The sequence below is a fragment of the Salminus brasiliensis genome, chromosome 12 (genome assembly GCF_030463535.1).
Source record: "Salminus brasiliensis chromosome 12, fSalBra1.hap2, whole genome shotgun sequence".
Classification (NCBI taxonomy): Eukaryota; Metazoa; Chordata; class Actinopteri; order Characiformes; family Bryconidae; genus Salminus; species Salminus brasiliensis.
The window spans coordinates 25,909,534-25,935,277 of record NC_132889.1 but is presented as its reverse complement, the minus strand read 5'-3'; the positions used below and the strand labels follow the sequence as shown (position 1 = coordinate 25,935,277).

The window sequence follows — 25,744 nt, the reverse complement described above, 5'->3', positions numbered from 1 at the left end:
TTTTATAGAATTGGAATGGAATGCTAATTTTAAGTTTTTCCCCCCGGTGAAAAACTCTGGCCCAAGATCTATTGCTCTCACTTAGAACATGCATGATCAACTATATAATCCTACCCACTTTGTTGGACACCCTTAACATCTACCCAACCCCTTTACTCTTCCACCTTCTATAACTCACCCAACTGTATTTTATTTTTTTAAATAACCCGACCATGCATGTGACCCTTGTTCTACAAATACTGACAATACCTGTAATTGGGGTCAGTAAAATGCATTCTAGCGTAATTTAGCACACAATTGACAACATATTCTTAATGTTTGTGGTTCAGGAAAAAATGTGGAGCAAAAGTTATGCAGAAATATGCCTTGACAGATGGGTTCTTTGCCTGCAGATGCCTGGGAGCCCTGGCGCTCTCCTCTGAAAAGTGCCTACTGGTGAGCGACAGCAGTCAGGGAGGGCCATGTGCTAACATGCGACACTAATTAAAATCCTAGTCCATGGCGGCCAATCGATTTCACTGGACCATCTCTCCAAATTCAGCCTGAGGTACATCTCACTCCAAAACCCCAAATTACTCCTTACTGCGGGGGGAGGGGCTAAAGATTATAAGAAGATTAGCCACACCTCCCCAAAGTAGAACTGACGTTAAGCAGTTGGTGGAACGGCTCTTTCCATGCTCTAGGTACGTAAACTAAACAATCTTTTCCGAAGTCAATCCAAAACTGCCTCTTACCGTTCCAGTGTGCCCAGTCTAATAATGCATTGCTAACAAGAAACTAGTAAGCAAGGGTGCTGCAACTGAGCCATATGGAGTGCACCCAATCATCCACATCCACATGATAAGTCTCTCTCATGTCCAATCTGTCCAGGGCTGCTAATGCTTCAGCGGCCTGAGGCCAGTCTGTTCACTTCCCAGACTTCAGATTAGTAGATCGCAAGCTTGGGGTTTAGGGGAGTTCCCCAGTTATCCTTCCATGTGAGACTTGGTTTTAGCCGATTAAAAGTTAAGGCCTGGGCATTTGGTAAGGCACTAGTAGAGGCTACTGAAAATCCCACTCTTTTAAATGGTAGTCAATGTAAAAATTATTTATTCAAAGTGATTTTGGAACATTTCTATTGGTCCAATTATCGCGAAATTTTGATTCATATTACATAAAAGACGCCTTTAAACCTGGTCACTTCAGGTGGCTGTACTGTACAGTAAGATTTCAGCCACATGCATTTACTCTTGGTAGACAAATGTTTCTTCAGTCAATCGGACCGTAATCAGATTGCTGCGTGGGATGGAACACACAAATCCACTCGTTGTGCTGCCATTATTACTGTATTCTGGTGGGAGCTGGTGCATTTACACTGCTATAACACGTGGCTCAAATGAGTCTCAAACCACCTCATGAAGCAGTTGGAGTGATCAGATTTGTATCTGATGGTATCTGGTTTAAAATGTGTCTTGGGTGTGTTTACACTTGCATTTTTATGTCTTATTCAGGTAGAACCCTGATACTCAAGATGGATCACCTGTGGTCTTCTTCAAAAGGGCCATAGAAGCCCAACTAGCAAGTTCACATCAGACCATACAGCAACAAGGAAGTCATGCTTCAGGTTTTGACCAATGACAGAAGAGTGAAGTCAGAGAAGTACAAGAGAAGGAAGATTTGTACACAATTGTAGGCAGATTTATTTTTCCCTTTTGTAAACTTTAGGCAACCGTTCACAAATTAATTGTCTTTATTAATTAACATTTTATTGACTTCATGAACTTTCTTAAGAAAATATGTTATGTATTGGGTCTTAAAGGGTAATTCTTATGAAGAATCTTAAGATAAATACTAAGAAGTTCATAAGTTTATTTATTTTATCCCCCCTCCCCCACCTTTTTAGGAAATGTAGCTAGCTTAGTTTTGCTAATATTAGTGCAATTATCCAGTAATCCCTAGTGCCAAAGCTGCTTTTACATAACACTGTTTACTTTGCCCACTGTTGGATGAGGGAGATGTAGTTATAGCTGCACAGGATGCACAAAAACAGAGACACTAAGCTTGCATTAGGCTCATGGCTATTTAGCATTCTGCGCCATTGTTGCTCATCTATGATCATTACTTCTCTGAAGAGGGAAATGAAACTATGTTCATTTTCATCAAGTATGTGAGCAGAGTGTGAAGTGGCAGTATGTGATAGGAGGAGTTGTAACCATGTAAACAGTAAAGTCAAGTTTCTTTTATTCATAGGTCCTTTAATACTTCCAACTCTTGGTTTACACCTTCACATCACCAACGTACGGCCTCAAAAGACAGACCTCAGGCCTTATGGTTAATTTCACATTTACAAAACTAGAGTTGTAGAATGAGCTTGCAAATAAATAAATAAATAAATAAATAAATAAATAAATCCAGAGGCACTCTTACTTTAAGACAGGCCCATTCATCTTCTCCAAGATGTCAACTTTCGAGAGCCGGGTCTCGTTAAATCAAAGATGAGAAGTAAAGGTGACAGAATTGGAAATGCAGACGTTAATGGCTGATCGGCTGCAGATGAAGAGCCTATCTTCTGCACAAAGCCCTGACAGCCCCATGATTGTGCCTGCATCTAATGGCTAAATATCACTTCGCCTTCAGTCTCTCCAATTTGAAAAGCCTCCAAACCATTTGTTGGTGTCAGTCATTCTACAACTCACGAGTCGAAAAGGCGCCAGTGGCTGGGCTGGAGCTGATAAGGCCATTTGGGATCATGGGAGTGTCAAGATGATAAACAGCGTTGTGACCATCGTGGTCGTCTTTAAAAGAATCAGCCCAAGCAGGAGGTGAGAGGCGGGAGAGATGCGGCTTATAGGAACACTCCAGCGCTGTTATCTGTAGCGAACGGTCGTTTACCATGGATACAAATTCAAACCCGTCGCTCAGTTGAGGTGTTAAAAAACCTGAGTATGAGGGTACTGCTTTTTTTTTGATGTTCATCTGGCTGTTCATGCCAAATACTGTTGTTTTTTTGTGTTCCTTACAAAGCCTTAACCCAAACGAAGTACATGTGGCCTGTTGAGCTGAATGCTGCTGCCCACAGAGTTATAACTGACAGCCATAACCGGAGCCATGAGTGGGTATCGGTTAGCTGATGAATTTATTAATTTATAGTAAGTAATTAGCCTGTGTACATCAGCCAACATAGATCAACAAGAGTAACATTAGCCAACTTCTCTCATAGGCCAGAGCATTGTTAGCTAACCAAAACACTTATCTAGTTTAGTTAGCTATTTATATTCATTTATTGAATTTATTCATTTATTTTTATTAATTAATCATCTAGCAGACATGGAGCAAGGCTGGAGTCACTCTTCATTCCCCCAATGTCCCCTTATTCTGTCCAGACACATTTGTTTTTTGCTCTAGCTAAAATTAAGCACTTACTTATTTTGCAGCTGTAATTCTGCTTTAAATAACTAGCCAGCTTTCGCAAGGCACCTTCTCAGATCTCAGGTTTGGAGCTGGCTACCAGGCCTGGAACTCGCCCCCACATAAAACCTCTGGACTCCATTCTACACTGTGATGTGTACAACAAAGTGCAAGATATTCAAAAGATGCTCTATTCAAGATCTAGAGACTGTGGCATCCTTTCACATCACACACCATCAACAGATAATTTAGCTAAAGTTAGCTCCCCAAACTGCCTTGCTAAGATCCAATATATCAAATAATTAAAGTAGCATCTCATGGCCATGGGGATTCACTGTTCAGGTATTCTTTAGGCACCACCGTAATGGTTAAAGGGGATGGTTTTACTCATATTTGCGTGTCAGTATAGATACTATGCTTCACTATTCCTGAAACATTTGCCCCTAAACGTAAAGCCATAAATGCTTCTATTACCTAAAGATTTATACGCCAAGCCAAAGTTCATTGCATGCAAGCATGCACCCCCCCCCCCCCCCCCTTCACATGGTTAGTTGGTTTACTCAGATTGATAATCAGAAATGCAACTCCTATGGATTCTCAAATACCAAAAATACCATTTGGAATGGAAAGAGCTCTGCCATAAATCAGTGGTTATCAAACCAGTCATCAGGGTCCCCAGCAGTTTTGATCGGTTGGAGCAAAAATCTCAAATCTTTGGGGGTGCCCAAGGCTCGTTCAAGAGCCACAGACATAAATCATAGCTGGAGCTCCTTCCTCATGTCTTGATTACTGGAAATTAGAAAAATGAATGCGTGAAATCAACTTTTAGAATTTCTGGCATCAAACAGACCCCATGGCCAGCAATAACGCTTGGCTACTGCTCTCCACTAGGTGCTGTAGATATGTATATATATCTCTGTCAGCCACGCAGATACGGTCTAGATCGTTTGCTTGTTCTTGCGTACTCTCCGGAGTCCAGGGAAAACACAGGCGGTGGACTTGCACCTTTAAGGAGGACAGTGTGAACAAGAACAGCAGCATACTTACTGGAGAGGGCCTTCTCGTAGTTCTTCCCCATGGCAACAAAGTTCCGCAAGCAGGGGTTGAACTGCTCCATGATCGTCTGCAAAGCAAACATAGAGACATGGTCAAACCCAGCGAAGTGGCAATTAGCACATGTGAAAGCTGTGTGACTTAATCAGCATATACATGAATCATTGTGTGCACATGTGTACCCCAGACATGAAATCCTTTCCAGCTCATACATTCCACTATAGAGCTTTGGAAACACAATGCTATCCCGCTGTGCACTGCCACTGTACGCGTCACGCTAGATTGTGTGTGTGCGCATGTGTGAGATTTTTCCTGAAAGAGGTGCTCATTCTAGGAGTGGAGTAGAGAGACTCTAGGAGTCTTGAGCTAGGAGTCAGACAGGGTTTAAGAGGTAAGAGGGTTTTTTTGTTTGTTTGTTTGTTTTAATAAACTTAACAATGGGTAGAGAAAGTGCCAAGGGTCAATTGGAAGCAACTGCAATAACTTTGTAATTCATAACAATTCAAATTATAACATTTAATGTTTATTTTTTCTTTTTGGAAAGAAATTTCAGACATTTTTTTTCTTTTTTCTCCCTTAAAATCAGTGCTTTACAAAATGTTAAGTCAGAGGAGCTGGTGATAGAATTGAACAAATCAATAAATGCCCAGGAGGAATCTGTAACCAAACTTTGCTCTCCAAACTAGCTCACATGATAACTACTTTCTTTAAAATTAGATTTTTTGGTTACTTTTAACTGGATTCATGTTTACTTGCATCTGTTCTGAGGAGATATGGTGAGATTTCACAAGCAAAAACTATTACTGTCGAGATCAACAGTTTTAAATAATGTGCTCAGGTGCCACTTCTGCATAATACTGTAGATCAATCCACCTATTTCGCTTCCTTAGCATTTCATTTAGCCTGGACAGCTTTTTGAATTAGGCCCAATACATGGTAGCCCCATATATATATATATATATATATATATATATAAAAAACACAACATAGAAGGAATAAAAAAAGAAAAAGAAAATGTTACTTAAAGCTTAAGCTTGGTTAATTCTAGGAATAAAGAGAGCATCGAAAAGGGGATGCTCCAATATGTGGTTTGTGGGCCGACAATGCTTTTCAGGTGGATATTTGCCAATAATAATAAATCATTCTATATAGATGCAGATACTGAGATTAAATCCACTCACTAAATAGAGTCTGTATGCGGATAAATGAAGTACGATGAATAAAAGCGATATTTAAGCTCATCTAAAACATCTCGCTCTTCTGCAGTACAATAAATACACTTGCCTGAAATATCAGTCAGATCTAAACATCTGCCAATACGGACAAGCCGGATATTATTGTGCATCCCTGGTTGCAAACTGTACATTTTTGCAACGTTACCCACATAAACAGCCGAACACTTCTTCATGGGGGAAAATTAATAACATGGATATCATCCATTATGTGTACAGTACATACACATACAGTGGTCTATGTGTTCGGAAAACCAGAAAAGTTACAATGCTTCTAGAAGCCACATACACACACACACACACACACACACACACACACACATACATACACACACACACACACACACACACACACACACACACACACACACACACACACACACACACATACACACACATAAACACATATACACACACACTCTCCTGGCACCTGCCATAACTCTCCCAGCTCTTGTCCCTTTCTCCTCCAGGGCTTCCTCCAATTAGAGCAGCAGCAGTCCTCCAGGGCCGCAGGGTTAAGCAACTTCCAGAGCTGACAGCACAGCACCACTGACACATTCACCTCTCTCTCGGTTTCGTTCTGTCTCCGTCTCTTGCTCGCTCGCTCTCTTTGTGTCAAACGCACCACTGAAGACTAGATCAATTCCTCAAACACTGTCACAGTGCTTTGACCACTAACAACTAGGGCTGTCAGGATAGCAGAATTCGGACTTTGATACCGATACCATGAGCAGCATCGAAGGCAGGGGTCCTCAAGTCTGGTCCTGGGGAGGAGAGTTACCTGCACGGTCAGGTGATTTCCAGACTCAACAACACACAGCTCAACTCATCTGTTAATTGCTGTTCTGTTTTTCTGTTCATGAACTTTGCGTGTCGGCCGATGCCCGATACCGATCCGATACCACTGCTGAATTAATAAACCATATACCTCACCATCTGGGAGAGACTTAAGGTATCAGGAAGGACAATCTTTACTTTTACTAACTTCGTAAAACTAACAAAACACACATAAATTAACCCAATTTATATTTATTTGTCACCAAAATAAACACAATAACTGTGCTGGACATCTGGGCTCAAGACGTTTAGTCTGGTAGACTAAAGAAGAGCTAGCAGCTCCTCCCTTCTCAGTTCTTATAAGAAAAACTTGATTACTAGCTGATAGTTGATGACAGGTCGAGGGTCGGTCCCCATCAGACTAACTATCCGATACCAGATCCAGGTAATTTTGTTAGTATCAGGACTGATATCCGATCCTGGGATGGGTGCATCCCTAGAAATACTAGCAATATTATATACACATAGGTTGTTTGGGTTTTTTTGGACAGCAAGGACTGGTGGTAGATGCTGTACTTTGTCATTTACTGTGGCAGGAGCTACCTCGAGGTCCTGTCATTACATTTCAGGATTGTCAGAGACTTCTATACTCACAGTCCAGTTAACAAGCAAAAAACAGCATGTGCCGTGCTATGCCGGTTAGCATGTGTGTTATGTAGGTAGGTTAGATGACCTAGTGGAACTGTACCAACCAGGGAACAGCCGTGGCAAAACCCACTGGTGGGACGGCACTTGCTCACTGACGAGATCCACAATACGTTTGTATCACAATTCTGACCCACCCCCCGATTTTTTTTTTTTAATTACACAGATGATAAAAACAGTTGTTCAGTGTTGTGTTTAACTATGTTATCTCTATCTCTCAGCGCTGATTACATGGAGATCAAATGTTTATATGACCCAAAATGTTAAAGACAAAGGCTTTCACTGGACATCCTAATTTGTGCACTGTGTGACTGTATGCGTGTGTGTATTAGAGAGACAGATCGAGCTGTTGTTGACTATTTTATGAACTTTCAATGCATTATGCAACACTAATAAGAGCCCCCTCTTATGCCACCTCTTCTCAGCTCATATGTTCCTTCCCTCTCTATACCACCCGAACAAAACCAGCAGTGTAAACACACATGGCACATCCCCTGTCCTCCTCTGCCCTCTGTAAAAGCAGGCTGGGTGACTCACTGAGCTCTAGCAGTGTGGTGTACATCTTCACGCTGAGCGGGAGGGCTGGAGGTCTGGCTGATTGGCAGGAAAGGGATAGTCTGTACTCAAGGGAGCAACAATCACATTTATGGAAAGAATCTGGGTATAGGCTCTATAACACTTCTTCCATCGCTCGGAATCAGTCACAAATACCCATTTTAGAAGAAGCTAAAAAACCTCCAAGTGCCAACCCTGGCCAAAATCATTTCATACAATCCTTTATTTTGTGAGGGACTGTAGAGAGCATCCTGAGGACTAGCATCATTGCCTGGTTAAGGAACTGCAACACCTGTGACAGACATCTGAGGACATCTGGGAACAACATCAGGATCTCTAATCATGGACATTTACACTACGTTTCACCTAGAAAGCTACCAGCATTGTGGATGGCCTCTCCCATTCCTCACACATCCCTCTTTTCCCTGTTGCCGTCTGGCAGAAGGTACCAGAGAATCTGAGCCATTATTGCCAGACTTTGTAACTGCTTCTTCCCACACTCCCTCACACTCCCTCACACTCCCTCACACTCCCTCACACTCCCTCACACTCCCTCACACTCCCTCACACTCCCTCACACTCCCTCACACTCACCCCCATTTGATACGGCCAGGTAACGCACCTGTTCGTAGGTCCTAGCACTTCCCAACACTGGGAAGGTAAAGAGGGTAATGTATTCTCCAATACAAGAAAAGCCAGGCACCAGACCCACTCTGAGAAAAGCACCAGGCCCCCGGCTCCACAGCTAACAAACGCAAACATGGCTTTTGGGAAGATAGCGCCATATTCTCACCTGGAGAGACCATGGACAATTGTGCTCCCTCTGACTCCGGCTACTGATGGCCAGGCAGCATGGCTCAGGATTCAAACTACCGACCCCTGAGCTATAGTGGCAGGCCACTCAGTCACTTGGAGTCACTTGGTGACCTTTATTTGTAGTAGAAGTGTATGATTCTCAGTCTGAATTCTCATACTGTGTTGACTTAATTATAGATGTTGTGATATTAAGAGATATTGAAAGAATACTGGAACATGATCAAAGTTTCTGTGAACTAAATAGTAGATAATGTATCATCAATACACCCTTATATAAATATAGAACCAAGACTTTGGACTTCAAAAAGCCTTGAAGAAACATCTTTTAGTGGTATACTTCAACTCTAAAGTCTCCGTAATTATTATTACAGTTTCTATGAATCCCTCCATCCTCCATTTATATCCATCCGTAGGAGTGCGATTTAAGAATCAGTGTCTGGTCTTCACACACACTGTGCTGAAAGTGAGCAAGTGAGAAACCTGATCTCAGGTCAGCAGCCAACACTTAAATGCAGGCCCTGAAAGCAAAAATAAAAACCACTGCATCATCAGTACATGTCGATGGGCTGAAAAATACCAGGTCAAAACCCATCTCCAAAGCTGGGCTCAGAAGACAGATTCGGGCCAGTTGAGTTGGTTGATTTAGGTCAGGTATTAATAGACAACAGACTACTCCGTGCTGCTAGTTTGTGATAAATATTTCAATGTGGATTTCATTATGAGGGGCATGACCGCAAACACTGCCGCCACTGGACAGAGAAGCATTCTTGCTGCGAATGAGGAAAGAGAGTGGGGTCGTTCCTCACGCCTTAATGGAGCAACGGTCCAGGTCACCTTGCCGCGACTGCTAAAGTTTTCGCACAGCTTGAAAAGTGGGTCTGGCCCTGACGGGGACGAAGATGGAGCGCGTGCAACAGCCTGGAGTGGCTCAGCAAATCAGCCGGCCCAGGAGAGCGCTCAAGAAAGAGAGGGTGGGTGACGCAGAACAGAACATTGGGTAAACCAGATACACCAAGGGGGACTTCTTCACTTAAAGAATATATACCAGTAACCTCAAATTCAGTCAGTCAATCAGCCATTGGACCTGTGGCACCAGGCAAATGTAGTTAACAAGAGACTGCAGGTATAATTACCTATTAGCCCTGTCAATTTTCAATAAAGCCATGAGCTACAGGTCAAGGACCGCAGCAGCCTGGAGCAATCAGGTTAAATCAGGTGTGTGAATGGGGACAACCACACAACTGTGCAGAAATTCAGTCTCCAAGGGACTAGAGGTCCTCACTCCTGGATTAGACGACTCTGGACTACTGTATTTTAGTCGTTTTACTACATTTTGGACCTTTACAAACGACAAATGTGGTATTTCTCCGCAATGCTAATCCAGATAGATGTAATCCCACTTTCTGCAGTTTACAAATGATATAGACTCTCTAAGCAATTTATTACAAAGACTTACCAAGCATAAAGCAATCCAATGCCAGCAGCTTCAGGTAACATTCCCATCAACCATTACAGAAGCAACTGATTTTGGAGTGTAGCATGGTAGAATGGCATGGCAGAAAGGCTACTCAGTAACTCAGATGACCACTGTATCTAGCGGCGGATTGTACATCAGCATCAGCACATGACAAATACTGGCCATTTGCATCAGTCCACAGTTCCTATAACTGGTGCATCCCAATAATTATAAGAGTGGTTTCTGACACTGTATGACCTACTGTTGTCTAGTAAAAACAGACAGCAGATAAAAACATCAGTAGCAGCAATTCTGAAGCCTGATATATAGATCACATACATGCATACATACATACACAATATTATATATTATTTATATACTATAAAGTACCCTATAAAGTACCCTACATTATATTTACGAATAACATTCATAACGGCTCTGACCTCCCAACCTTCAGCCTCAGTGGTTGGACGAGGAGGAGAAGAATTCTCCTAACGGTTTTGGCTGAGAACCATTTTTACAAGCCTTGCCAGACCCCATTTCCTAGCTTGCTGATCCCGAGTGCTAGATCACGAGAGACAGTTATTTTAATGCAGCGAATCAGAGTGTGCCTTCTGAAAATAAACCATTGGAATGTGCTAAGTGGTTGGAGGCATGATGGGCAGTATGCATATTAAATGGCCCCAATGACAGACCTCTTGGTTCTTGGAGAAAGTGCTGGAGCAAAACCACAAAGCGTACCTCAGGTGTTTCTGGGAAGGGAAAAATAAACGATTTACCGTCGGTCCTGATCAGAATACATGACCGCTGCACACGAGCTGCAGGCTTTTAATTAAAACTAATGAGGAAACTAAAGTAAAAAACAGCCTTTTGGTCACGCATTTTCAAAGGCTCAACATGAATTCTTTGGAAGTGAGCTAAGCCATAATCTGAATACCACAAGCTGGGCTCTTTTTAAATGGAGCTCAGAGGGCTCATGTTGGCTTTCTATGATCCATTACATGCGAAATCATCAGCTCAACTAGATAGCTTGCAAAATGAGTGTATGTGTGTGTGTGTGTGTGTGTGTGTGTGTGTGTGTGTGGGGTGGGGGGGGGGGGGGGGGGGTTGGCAAGTATGGAGAGTGGAAGAGAGCCAGTCCAAACAGAGACAAGTAGCTTTCTCACATCCTTCTGGAGAAGATCTCCAGGGGGTTCCACTGACATGCAGGTCTTCTTACCCTTCTTTTCTTCTCTTTCCGATTCTTCTCTAAACATGCTAATTGCACTGCTCTCTCTAAACAAGCTCTAGGTTACGTGTTGTTTTAACAAGCTTTATATGAGAGCAAAAAGAGAGAGAGAGAAAGACATGGTGGGAGGTTTACATAACGGAGAGCAGACTCTACCACAGTGCTCCTGTGGCATGCTCATACAAACAGAGCCTAGATGGACTGCAGCTAGAACAGTGAGGGGGCTGTACTCCAGTCCCTGCTGAACAAGATGTACACACACACACACACACACACACACACACACACACACACACACACACACACACACACACACACACACACACACACACACCTTGCTCTTCAACTGTTCCCGAACAAAGAACATCATTAACTCGCCCAGAAGAGTTTCTCATCAACTTGACATAATGACTAACACAAGATTCTGCTCCACATTACAAGACACTACAAGATTATGAAGCAAAACATGCTGCATGTCATTGGTTGGGGTTTGGGGTGGTGTCGGGTGGACTGGCAGGTGGTTTCTTTTCCATGGTTTTTCATCAGTGTTACTAAATTTAATCACCCATCCCAGTCCTCTTGTGCTACATCTGCCAGCCTAATTGCAGGAGCTAATTGGAATCTGAGGCCGGCAGGCACTTTGACTGAGCCGGGTTATTCCTGACTCGCTGTAAGGGGGGCATACACGCCACTTCTACTTCAGTGACATAGCAAGAACGTGGCCGAGACAGAGAGGGACGAGGGAGGAATGTTGAAGTCATAGATAAACACTAGTGTTTATATACTCTACTTGTTTCTATAATCGAACACCCTATATATTATTACTCAATTAAATCGACTTGCCGTTTCATCTCCCTTTGACTGATGTCAGTGTTTTTACAGAGGTCCATTAACATAAAAAAAAATAAAAATAATGATTGTATTGAAATGAACTAGGGAGCCATAACCGTCCCATCAGAACTGCTGTGGTCATATGAAAGCTATGGAACATTAAGACTGCAGGTGCTTCTCGTTCTGTAAATAAACGATGTCAACATCTTATGTTGGCAAACTATAGTCATGACCACAGGTTGACCTTTTGAACCCTAGGCTTAAACTAGACTTCTGTTATTAGTCAATGCAGAAACTAGGGTAAAATATTTGCAAACTGTTTAGCATATTATGTTAAGTCCCACTGGGTTGTATTTTAGGGTCTATGAAACTGATGTTAATTAGGAGAGCTTGAAGAATTAAGGGAGTTTAAAGGACTAAAGTGTTGGCCTATGCACAGGGCTTAAGGAATTGCATGGCTAAGCATTGCTACAGCCTGCAGCTACCCACGTCAGTTAGAGAGGGTATTTGTCTCACATGGTTTCATTCATGTGTTTATTTGTCTTGTTTTTTTTTTTAATACAAGCATCTCACACCTCCAGATGAGAAGAGCTGGTTAGCAAAACGTAAGTTTTTGCTAATAAAGAGCAGCTACTTATGGATTTAAGACGCATGACAATGTTTAAAGAAATGCCATTTACTGGAAGTATGTCTTAGGTCTTGAATCATAAGTTGACAGCCCTAAAACCAATATTTGAATATTTTATGAATGACATGCCACCTGGTTAAGCCATGCTGGGCTACTGGGCCAAATTCATTTCACTGACAAATACTTGTGTGGTTGTACACTCATCATGAACATGAAGGTCATGGCAATATTATGTAATTAAATGATGAAGATGAATGGCTATGCTGAAGAATTCAAAAAGGTAGGCCTTCTTTGTTAATCTATCCACTTTGGAGCAACATACCAGTGCCACAGGCAGCAAAACAGCCCCAGAGCATGTTGCTACCACCACCAAGCTTAACATTTTTCTTGAGGTTGAATGCCTCACCTTCACACCTCCGAACACTGGTCTCATCTGACCATACAACTTTGCTCCAGGTGGACATTTCTTTGTTTTGTGAGCTTGAAGGCTTCTTTCTTGGACGGTAGCCTCTCACTCCATGGCACTGAACAACTCTTTTGACTCTACGTCTAGGAGACACTGGTGTCCTAGCAGCTTCCAGCTCCCCACTAGTCTTTCACATTGCTGTTGGGTGACTTTATGCTATTCTTTGTCTGCAAATTTAGGTAACTCAGCTTTGTTTGATGAAATGCCTGGAATATAAATGGCTGCCATACACAAAGATACACAATTAAGAGAAGAAATTAAGTGGTTTCTATTATTATTATTATTATTATTATTATTAATTTGTTTGTATAGATAGAGATTTTTAGATATTATACACACTACGGATTTCTGGAATTCCCATATCGCTACCTTGTTGTTGTTTTTTTTTTTTCTTTATTCACAAAAGACAGGTTTAAGACACCCAGCAGATAAAGAACACACTGTGCCACTGCTTATGTCACCTGTGAGGGTGAAAAGTATCAAGCCCACAGGCTGCAAGTTGGATAGTAGCAGGAAATGGTGAAGCGTGAGCAATAACATTGCCAACAGCAATAAAGCAATGAGAGTGTGAGTGGCAAGACTGACAGAAAACTAATTCTTGAAGAAATAAGCCAGTACATAGGCCTACACTGATGTATCGGCTTTTGAGCACCATAATAAACAAGCATACTGCAAGAGGGCTGCAATAACTAATGGAAGGAGTGAGCTAGGAAGAAGGCAGGTATCCAATTAAATTCTATGTTAATGTGTTTTCAGCAGGTGCTTTGAATTAGATGATTCCACAGATCTACTCGTCAGACTCGCTGGCAGGCTCTTCGCCCACTTGCTCTGTGCAAAACATCATTTGGTATCTGATTAATAAACAACCACCTCCAAAACACTGGTCCTCTTCCAAATTTCCAAAACGTGGTCTGCTCATGTGCGTACGCCAGCTGTTTTAACCACTTTACTAAAATGACTGCAGATGTAATGGTGTGTGAGGATCCAAGAGGAGAAGATATAGTCAGTATAGGCCTTCCTTTTCTCCTCAAAATGGATCTGCCTTGGCTTATTCGATTGAATTAGGTTATATTGTAGAATTCCTGCTTTTGTAACCGTCTCAACTGTCCAGGGAAGGCTCTCTACTAGATTGTGAAGCACTGCTTCAAAGGATTTGATTGCATTCAGTGACAAGAGCATTAGTGAGGTCAGGATGTTGGATGATCACCACCCCATCTCATCCCAGAGAACACAGATCCATAGCTCCACAGCTCAATGCTGGGGTCTTTATACCCCTCTAACCAATGCCTGACATTAAGTACGGTTCCAGCAGGTTCACGTTCATGTCCTATTCTCTTGGCAGTACTTCTCTACAGGGACTAGGGACAAGCTGTGCATTAGCACATCTGTGTCAGCAATGGGTGCAACTTAAAGTAGGTGACTGCATTCTTTAGAAGGGGTGTCCACAAACATTTGAAATCCTCCACCTACAGTTCAAATACATGGTTACATAGAACCACATTTAAAAGAATCACAAAAACACACATCTGAAACAATCACGGCTCTGCAGAACAGTGTTCTTTACCAAAGATAGTACGTGGAACACGTTGGTCTTACTGTAAGAAAGAAGAAAGAAGGAAAAAGATACCGTTCTTAGACGTGACCCAGCTTTCCAGCAGGCTATAGCTCATCTTTTTATTGGAAGATAAAACCATTACTGTAATCACACTTAAAGCATTGTTCAAAAAGTGCTGTATAAAAACAACTGAATTACTCAAAGCTATACAGTGCAGTGGACCACTACTGCTTCTGTCTGCATCTTAGAGACTGCTAGGATTAATCCAAACCACTTTTCCATGCCCTTACCTCGACCCTTTTCATAATCACAAAGGCTTTTCTTACATTGCAGGGTAAAATCAGACTGATTTCTTAAAACAGATAAAACATTTGACCAAATCTGACTCACCAGCGCTGCCCATTTTGCGTATAATTTTCTGGGAGTGCAGCCTGACCTCTCGGTGAAAACGTCCACATCGGTCGTTTGTTATTGGCTCATTGCTGCGCTCAGAGGAAACGTGACCAGAGCCGGTTAATGGGGAGCATGGCCACTTCCTCTTCCCTCCGTTGTTTAAAAATGACTGCAAAAATGCCAGATGGAGTTCTCAATGAATGGAGGCGAATGGAGCTAAATGGGTAACCACTTGATAGGACGTTCCTTTCATTTTAGGTTATAGAAAGTAGAATAATGCAGTTCACTCTTTAAAAAAAATAAATAAATAAATAAAAATAAAACGGGTTTTGGCCATTAAGACGCTAGCATTAGTGCTACTGAGTGCTGACTGGTTGGAGAGCTGACGCAGGAGTTGTAAAGCTTTAGAAAATAAAATGAAAAAAAGTGGGTGTTGAAACATTTGATGCTGTTCTGCATTGAGTAAATAATTACATTCCTTGGTAGGAAAATGATCAAACACTTCTAAATTATGATTTTGCTCAAATGCTCACTATTAACCCATTAATTCTGGGCATGCTCAGGAGCGCCCCCTAATGTCTGACACACCCAGAAGACATCTCTTGGACAAAACATGTAAAAGCAAAGAAATTAGAATCAACATGTCAAACCCAATGTTACTGCAACCAAGGGAACCAAGGAAAGTACAAAAATAAATAAATAAATAAATAAATAAATAAATAAATAAAAATAATAATAATAATAATAATAATACCACCCCCTATATAACCTATAAAAATAACCTATAAAATAACCTATAAAAATGTACATATGTACATATGAAATCTCACTAGTAAGGGGCAGGTGAACCCGATCAGTTGCATTTAAGAGCTTGGATGCTATACAGTTGTTTTACTACATTTTACTTCAAAAACAAAGCCCACATAAGTAAACCAGAGTTATGTAACAGTCTTGACTTCACACCCTCAAAATTTACACACATCCAGCCCACTAGCAAAAGCAGTTTATGGCCAAATGCAGCAGCTACTTGAGGATATAAGAGAGAGGCTGAAAAGGCCAAAAACTAACACTAGCCAAGCTGTGAAAAAACTCCATTAGCCCAACAAGCCGAAGAGAATTCAGGAGTAATTGCAAAAAATATGTATGGTGTTGTGTTTAAACCACGATCACAAAATAGCAGCGTTGTACTCGGCCTTCAGATCCCACAGTCTGAATTGCAATATAACAATAATAACAATATTTGAAATAAAAATTTCAAGTAAAAAAAAAATAAAAAAAAATTATAATAAAAAAAAATTATATATATATATATATATATATATATATATATATATATATATATATATATAATATTTCAAAAATGATTAATTAAAAAAATTAATAAAATAGTATTACAAAAAAAAAAAATATTAATAACTCAGCTCTCAGCTCAGCCAAGTTCTTGACAATACATAGCCTTACTGGTACAGAGCTACAGCAAGCTATGCTTTGCTATTATATGATGTGATATGCTATGCTGCACAAACCAGTCAAAAAATTATATTAAATAAAATTAATTATATATATATATATATATATATATATATATATATATATATATATATATATATATATATATATATATATAAAATTTATTTATTTATTTTAGTCAGTAACCTTAAGGACTTCTGTACAAACTGGGTGGGGCTATTCTTTGGGAATTTTCTAACACTTGCAGCACATGTGATTTCTTTTTTTTTTTTTTTAAATATAAAACGACAGGAAAGATTTACGTTTCCAAAAAGAAACTGTTCTTGCCACCTTTTTTGAAGTCCTTACTACAGATCTACTAGATCACACCTCCAAGAAGAAGGAAAACTTTATAAATCATGTCTTGCTAAATAGATTGTGTTATTATAGGATACTGATACTGGAGCCCATTACTGCTATAAGGCCACCAGGTCGAGATATTAAAGTCTCCCCTAAATACCCCACGTATTCAACAACTCTCGCCAATTCCAGATAGCATCCATCAGTATCTGTACTGAGAAGCCAGGTGTGACTAATCAGAGTCCACAGGAGAACAGTACTACTTTAGCAGTCAGATTAATCCTGAAGGAGAAAAATAATGTGGAGTGTGTATCCAAAGCTTTTCACAGCAGGAAGAGATGGGGCATTATATTTCCCGCCCTTCCTCCCTCACATCGGCAGCCAAAGCAACAGCAGGCTTTGGGCCAAAGTGCTTTAGATAACTTGCTTGTTCTTTGTGTCGGGATTTTATCCCATTCACCCTGTTAAAATGTTTCCTCCAGGACTGCTCCCTCTCGCCTCTCCTTCTGGCTCGGCTCGTTTCGCCAATCCCCCCAGCAGAAGAATGATATTTTTGATCCGCCGCCACCGCTGCCACCTGTGATGTGATTTCTCTCTCTCTCCACGGTTTAATGAATGATCCAGAAACACTGTTGCGTTAATCAAATGCAGCAGGGCTGCGCAAACAGGCCTAGAGCAGACGGAGCGTGTGTGTGTGTGGTCAGAGTAACATTAGTGTAACATTAGGCCTTCTGCCTTAAAAACCTGGCTCCATGTCTTAACTGCACTAAGGGATAGAAAACAGGTAGTCTCGCGCTTGCTCTCGCGCTCTAGCTCCCTCTCTCGCTCTCCCTGTCTCAAGCTGAGGTCAAACAGACGAGCAAAGTTAGCTGCTGGCTGGCTGGCATCCAATATGGATCCCAAAGATTATGTTTTTTTTTTTTTTTCCTTCTCTTGAGTTCCAGTCACAAGACCTGCCTCAACAACCAAGAGCATGAACTAACAAACAGCTTGCAGTTACGTGTGCAGAAATGCACAGACACAAACACACTGCTGCAGTCACAAGAAAAACAGCTCAGAAGAAAAAGAAAAAACAACCAAACGTTCTCAGCATCTGGTCCAGTGTCGATGTGGAGGGTGTGTGTAGTTATTCGGTTATCCTATTCATGCTTCTACAAAGGCTTTTACCGCTCTTCTGTTGGATTTGAGTCGGGCAGGACTTTGCGAACCAATCAGAATGCAGCAGATTTTGGGTCAGCAGTTCCTTTCCAAAGCCCCGCCCCTCCCAAACCAAATGATCTTGAGGTGTACCTGACAACACCAGTGAGCGAGCCAAGCCGGCTCCTTTTAATACCCCTTAACTCTGGAGAAGTGACCGTGTTGCACAGATTCTATTGAAATAATTGAACAAGTAGGTAAAAAGAATTAAGTAAGGAAATATGTAAATTAGTCTGTAAATTAGTACTTCATGAAAGATCAATGGCACAATTTCTTGAAGAGCAGTCTGTTGGTTGAGCTGCTCTCCCTGTATCAGAGTATGCACGTAAATAAACTTTGTATATAGGCCTATATTATGGACACCACAGAGTCAGACTCCCCTGCAGCCCCAATTTTATGTTTGTTTATTTAACCAGAAATGACTGCCCTCTTGGTGCAGTTACTTAGTGGTGATGAGGGAAAGCATCTGCTATTTGGACTGAAGTGTTTTAGAGACCTTAAAAGCTTAAAAAAAAAAGAAACAAAAAGGTTAATACGGCTTAAAATATTAACATTGGCGCATTTTCAGTGCCGACGTCTGCGCAGGAAGCCCTAAACGGCATGTTGGATCATTGACTTCTGGAGAAATCTGGTAAAAAGGTCTTTAATATCAAAGAAAAACAAAACATCACAAGGTCAGCTTTTTTTTCCCCAATATCATGCAGCCCTAATTGCAATATTCCATTCTCGCCATACTGCTCACCCTCAGCTTCTTCGTTACGAAAGGCTCACACAAGCAGGCATTTTCGAATGGGTGCAAAAACGGCCTTTTCGACATGCCTGCTTGGCCTCCCGTTAAACCTCTGTGCATGTGTTAATTCCTATTAACCGTGTACATGTGCAAGTGTTTACTGGCTAGAGTCATTTTAGAGTACAAGGGTGCACATAATGCCTGTCTTCCAGTCCAAACGGCCATGCGTCCTTCGTTAAAGCGTAACTTTAAAAAGCAGAAAGATGCTTTCCGCCGCATTCCAGCACAGCCACCCCACCAAAGGTCAACAGCGCTCTCCTGCACACAGTGCTATTCTTCATCCATTCACTCTTAACAGGCATCCAACCACACAGACCCATGCCAAGCCACTTAGGTTTCTCAGATCCCGTGAAGGGCACTTGGAGAACTCGCTTATTACACAGAGGAACGTCCAGAATGCATTGCATGCGAAACACCTCTGTCTCAACGTGGGGGTGGGGGGGAGGGGGGTTGGTTTAGCACAGCCGATCTTGTTTTCTGACATGCTTGCCAAGCCAACCTTGCTGCCAAGGCCTTAGCACTGTTCACACGCTTGTCGAACAGCAGACGACTACAGCCTCGCATTCTGGGACACATGAGTCGACAGAGTTTCAGGGACGAAGCAGAGGGTTTTTTTTTGTTGTTTTTGTTGTTTTTTTCTTTTAAGGGGACAAAGATCAAGATCAGCAAGCCTCCACCATTTAATCCAGCTCAGAATAACAGCCGAAATGTCGCAAGGGTTTCGGCTTGGAACACCCGCAGGGGCATACTTCTGTAGCCATGACCAGAGGAAAACCGTCACAGAGACTGGGTGGAGTCTGTCTGAATGAGATGCTTGAATGAACCGTCCAGGCCAAAAACGAGAGGGATTCAGACCTTAGAAGCAGTGTTGGACCGTACAGACAAAATTTAATCACAATATTTAATCACAATATCATGGGATGTGCATTATTGAGGTTAGTGAACCCACGCTTCAGACAGTCTTTGCTGCAGATGGTAAATCTGCATCACTGGGTATCGGTATGGGGTCGTTATCTGCAGAAATGGCTGGATATCAGCTGAATGAAAATGATCCATCAGATCCAATCTTTTAAAATAAAAAAAATAAATAAAAAACATCAGCTGGGTTTCTTCCTGCAGGGCTGTGGAGTGTTTAAGCAGTTTGGGTAGTTTGAGCATGATAACCTACTTTTAGACAGAACCACAGCCTTCCAGCTTTAAGTGTTTGACTTGTCATTGGTCTAGAACCCTTTTTTTTATTTATTTAAATGAACACTACACCCTAACATGGTTGTTCAAGGGCCTTTTAGTAAGGACAGTGGTTGTATATGCGGTTCTATTCAATAGTACTGCCTTTAAGCACTGATTGTTTACGTTTGTCTATGGTTCTACATAGAAAAAGAGCCTTTTTTAAAGAGCGAAACCATTGGAGTTATGAGCACTACGCCCTAAACATGGTTCTTCAAGTGTTCTTTAATAAATAAATAAAAAAATTAAATAAATAAATAAATTAAAAAATGGTGGCTTCCCTTTTCATGGTTCTAGATAGAAAAGGAACCAGAGAAGAGCCTCTTTTTCAAGAGTGATGTCTTGCAGTAATTAACACTACATGCTGTGTTTAAGCAGTTTGAGTCGTTTAAGCAGGAGAATCTACTTTTAAACAGGAACAAGTATCAGGAAAGCAAAAGGAGGTATTGGGCCAGCTGTAATCTCTGCTAAAAGAATGTTCAACAAAACTGACAGAGCTTGTTTCAATGAGACTGTATCGCTCTATTCCGCTTCACTTAAACTGAAACCGAAGGTAACGTTACATAACACCAAAAATGATCAAAACAGACAGGAAATGTATCATTTATGGTGTTGTGTGCAATGCATAAATGAATTGTGTGCAATACAACCTCTGATTTAATACTCCTGATATTTATAGTGGTCCACTTTTATAGGTTTTACTTTTAGATTTCTTATCTCAAATGAGACATAATAAGCTTGAAAGAACAGCATTTTCTAGTTGAGTAACTGCATGTTTCAGAGCTATAAAAAATAAATAAATAATAAATATGTAAAAATAAATAAATAAATGAATAAATAATAATAATAATAATAATAATAATAATAATAGAACGGCCACAGCGCCGTAACACATGCAAGTAGGGAAGCATAATCTTAAGCTTAACCAACCAGCTGTTTAATTGGTGTTCAAATTCACATTTCAGAGCAGTGACAAAAAGGCCAGTTTAGAAACAAAAAGTATGCAAACTAATGTTCCATGTGGAAAATAAATAAATAAAAAAATAAAAAAATAAAATAAAAGTAGGGCGTCAGTAAGCCTTATGGTATCAATGTTCTCCATTACTGATACTGATACTGTGTTTAAGTGCCAGTATAGGTGCCGATACTGATACGCTTTCTCCTGTAAGGCTACGTTTGTGCATGACAGCAAAGACGTATATGAGCAAATGCTTACATTATACAATATTTCAAACAGTATCGGTGGTGCTAGGAGGGTCAGATCTCAGCATCGACCCACAATTCCCAGGTCAAGGTCTCCCTGCTTAGTACAACAGCATTTTCTCAGTAGTGTTTATCAATATGATGCATAAACATAATAATCAGTGTGCATCCTGCCCACATTCATACAATATTTATCACTATTTTAGGTTGCGATAAACATCACGGTTATAATTTAGCAAAACTTAGGGCAGATTTGACCGATGTGCCGTTAATTCTCAAATGTGATGCATTTAAAATATCAACATCTGCATCAGCCAGAAAAGCGTGGCAGGAGACGCGGGCATGGAAAAGTGATTAAATTACATTGGCATGTGCATGACATGAGCTCAGAATCCCATCATTCTGCCCAGAACCTTTTAAAAAAAATGAAACGGGGACTGTAGCAGATCTTATTGATTATGAAGAATGGCGGCATGGATCAATACTGCAACCGTAGCATGACGAAGGGGAGTCGGTTTCTGAAGAAAACACAAAATGAAACTCTGACCCCCCCCCCACACACACACACACACACACACACACACTCACACACTTCATTATAAGATAAAGTAGCAACTGATACCGAGATCTACCCTTTATTTCTCGCTGTAGTTGTCCTTGGCCCCCGAACGGTATTCTGTTAGTCAGATCTCTTCAGCCATATAACCTTCTGACCCCTTGCTCAGCTCTCCACGCCCCAGCAACTCAGCTCTGGTGTCCATGGAAACTACAGTGTGTGCCAGGCTTTTTTTTTTTTTTTTAATGCTCTGACTGATTCGTTTTCTTTGAGCATTTAATTGGGAACAGATTTTCAATGTCTCTCCAAGTAATTATCAGGTCATATCTCTGTAGCACAGGCATTCTTCTACGCAATATCTTCAGAGTTGATGGATTGCAAACGTCCCAAAAAGGCACCCCTTTGAACCTTCTGCAATAGAGTGCTCAAAAGATCTCCTAAAAACTCTGAAATCTAATCATGTTCCTCAAACTCCACACTTGTTAAATCAGTGTGGAGCACGGGTCTACAAAGATATGCCTGAAGGCCCGAAGCAGTTCTGATGACCTTTGATAACTTCTTAACCTCTCCATAAGCCAAAGGTTTGCTCATCAGTAAGTAATCCTGAAAAACATCCTGAAAAGACAAAAGACTGAAGATCCTGCGCTTGCTCATGCACTCCTTGAAACAACTCCATCAAGCAGTCCTCTAGCCTTGGCTCCTCTACTGCTCTACAGCCCGGAAGCAGGGAGTCATCCGCAGTCATCGACACCTCTGAAAAGGCTGCTCTAATGAGATCTTACTTTGAGTGGCAAAATGTCAACCATGACATCCTGACAGAAAGGTAGTGTGACCTCACAGCATAGTGCCTCACTACAGGGATTCACTTCATTCTTAAGCTTAAGGCCACCTACACTCAGGGAGCCAAGGAAGGTCTCTTCGTAGCAATGCTCTAGAACGAAGGTCTTCAAATATGGGACCAAATATGGAATCCAGTTTCCAGTCCTGAACTTTGTAATCCTTGGTAGGTGTGACATTACGTGGCCAATCAATTACATGGATCGTTCCCATTAGTTCCAGCAGGAACAAAAGCCAGGCCTGGAAGCTGGGTTTAAGATCCAGTTTTGAAGATCTGGACCCTAGAAGAACCACTTTCAGGTCCCTAAAGAACATTTGAATGGACTGATATATAAATAACACCTATTTTTTGTAAATTAGATGTGCAAGTGAAGAACCTTTTTAAAATTCCAAGAACGTAGTAGGAGGGAGGAGGTCAATACAGCGACTGCGCTGAGATGAACTGGAGAATAGCACTCTGACCCTTCACTTCATTAGAAGATTAAAGGAACAACTGATATAAGAGATCTACTCATAGATTCCATTTCATCAATCATCTTCAGTCAGACAACCTTCTGACCCCTATGCTAGAGCTGGGCAATATGATAATATTGGACTTGGACGAGAACCCCAACGGCCAAGCCTTAGGTTAGGTCAGGTCAGCTAGCATCACACTGAGACATAAGAGGAGATGGAGGGCCATTCTACCCACCCAGATAGAGCGAAGCCAAATTGTACTGTCTGAGACTAGATTGAGGCTGTGGGATCACCAGGGATCAAACCAGCGATCTGTACCAGAGTACTTTGAGAGCTACACCACCCAGGGGCCCCTTGTTCACAGTATGTTACGCTGTCCGAAAAATCACATAAGCAAGTGTATTATTACATTCCTCGCAACTGGTTCAGGCTTGCAGTGTTTTGAACGCCTATCGACGGCGGTATAGGCTCCCATTACTTGTTAGCCACATTAGCCTTCCAGCTCCACAGCAAACTACAGAAGCAAACGCGGGGGAACCAAAGACGTCTTGGCTGGCTGACTGACTGCATTTAGCATACGCCAAAGTGTTCTTCTGGATGCCCCACTGAATTCTTCCATTTTCACTCCTACCAGCCGTGGGTGCCAGTCAAACTGCACACTCGCCACTACCTGTTAACTAACCCCCTGCTAAACGAGCCGTGAAAGCATCTAGAGGTCGCCAGCCACCGCCCTAGTGCATCGCTGCCTGCTCTTCTGCTACAGCTCCTCTTCTCAAGCTAATTACAGGCCCACATTCCCATGTAGCAATTACAGACCATTTCCACAAGGATGCAGAAACTCTCCCAACCCCTCCATCAGTCACCCACTCCCTTTCGCTCCACCCCCCACCATAATCTTTCTCCCACTCTTACAAAGGCCACCGCTGGCATCCCATTCTCTCCTCCTGTTCAGACACTGTACCACAGAACAGATCCAGTCACCCAGACCTTAGAAAAACCTCTCAGCGATTCCATCAAATAGGCAACGCTGCATCGAGCTGTCTGGCATGCCAACAAGACAAGAGCCCAGAGTTCAACGGCAGTGCTTCAACTATAAGGTGCTAATTTCTTTGAGAAGTACTCGCTTGTTGCGAACATATGAAACGCAAAGTACAGATTTTCAAGAGTGCTTAGTGTTTGGTGAGCTTGCTTTAAGAGCCTGCCTTGTTTCAGAGAAGGTTTTAAAAGGGAGAGCTCCTGACAATGAGACGCAGCAGCAGCAGTAGCAGCAGCAGCGGCTCCGAGCCATCCGCCTCCAGACTCAGGCAGAATGTGGGTGTATGGAGTCGATCTGTGCCTCGTCTTATAAAACCCATTTCGTGAGGCACGCAATTCCAAATGGCTGTCAGAAAGCCGGTGATAAATGCAGTCTTTCAAGCCCCTGGGCATTCTAACGGTGCTACCGAAGTCATACCTTTAGCAACGTACCCAAAGCTTACTTTAGTAGTTATTTTACACGAGTCGAACGCATTGCTGAGACAAATGAAACACTGACTTATGAAGGTAAATGCATTGTAAGTCAGCGCAGTTCAGCTGTCAGCAGAGAGTAATTACAGTGGACATTTAAAATGAGGGGGGGAAGCTAAGAGGCCTCTCCCTCCCAAAAAGTCTTTTATGAGAACTAAACAAAAGAGCGATAGTTTATGGTTCTGCCTCCAAGGGCTTTTTACAGCGCATTCCTGTTTACTAAGCACTCATCAGTTCCTCACATCACCCTTCTCCTCCCACTCCTCTCTTCTTCTCCTCTCTCGCTCTCGCTCTCTCGCGCTCATATGACACGACAATGACAGAAATACTTAATAACATGTTGTTGCTAAGAAACCACCTGTCTAGATTTTTCCACATGCAGACTGAAGTGCAGTCATCTCGCTCTCCAGCTCATCACTACCATCTACTCAACATCTACGATGTACTCAACTATTGAAGACTCTTGCTGAAGACTCTTCACATCAAGCAGATGGACAATGAGGCAGAGGGGCAGGATTTCAAGTCAGAATCTAATCAAATGCTCGAACTTTGACTTTCTAAGGCAAAACCTCATGCCCTCCCCCTTCGCCGCCCTAATTATATAAACTGATGACAGATTACAGCTCATATAGAAATGACAGATCTGTGATGAGCCACTATTGACATGGGGATGCTGGAAACCGAGAGAACTGTGAACTCTGAGCAGCTTGTTTATTCTCTTTCTACTGCTAAAACAGAGGATTGTGGGGTTCCCGAGTGGCCCTGTCGTCTAAGCGCTGGCCCTACCATCAGGATCTTGCAGATCAATGTATTCGGAGCTGGGGCTTCCTCTCCTCCTCATTACTTGGCAAATAGCTCACATTTAGCTGATGTTGAGTTCTGTCAGGTTCACACTACATAATTTTAGCCCTGATGTTCGAGCCGCTGTCTATTTTAGAAAATTGGCGGCAAAAGCCTCAGCGCTGGCTCGGTCACCATGTGTGCACACAGCTGAAAGGCACGATCCGAGAGCTTGCAGAGTGATCGCTGATGCCTTGCAAGCCCTACCATTCAATATCTATCCAGTTTAATATCGGGGCCA

The 25,744-nt window shown here is 41.9% G+C and overlaps 1 protein-coding gene across 6 annotated transcripts in view; it reads right to left on the bottom strand.

Annotated features, from left to right (window-relative positions):
- Nucleotides 1–25,744, bottom strand: part of baiap2a (BAR/IMD domain containing adaptor protein 2a) — a 110,836-nt gene that overhangs the window by 80,037 nt on the left and 5,055 nt on the right. For all 6 annotated transcript variants that reach the window (XM_072694313.1, XM_072694315.1, XM_072694318.1 and 3 more), the window contains exon 2: nucleotides 4,435–4,510. In XM_072694313.1, coding sequence (XP_072550414.1) covers nucleotides 4,435–4,510 — 76 coding nt within the window. The remainder of the gene's footprint in view (nucleotides 1–4,434; nucleotides 4,511–25,744) is intronic.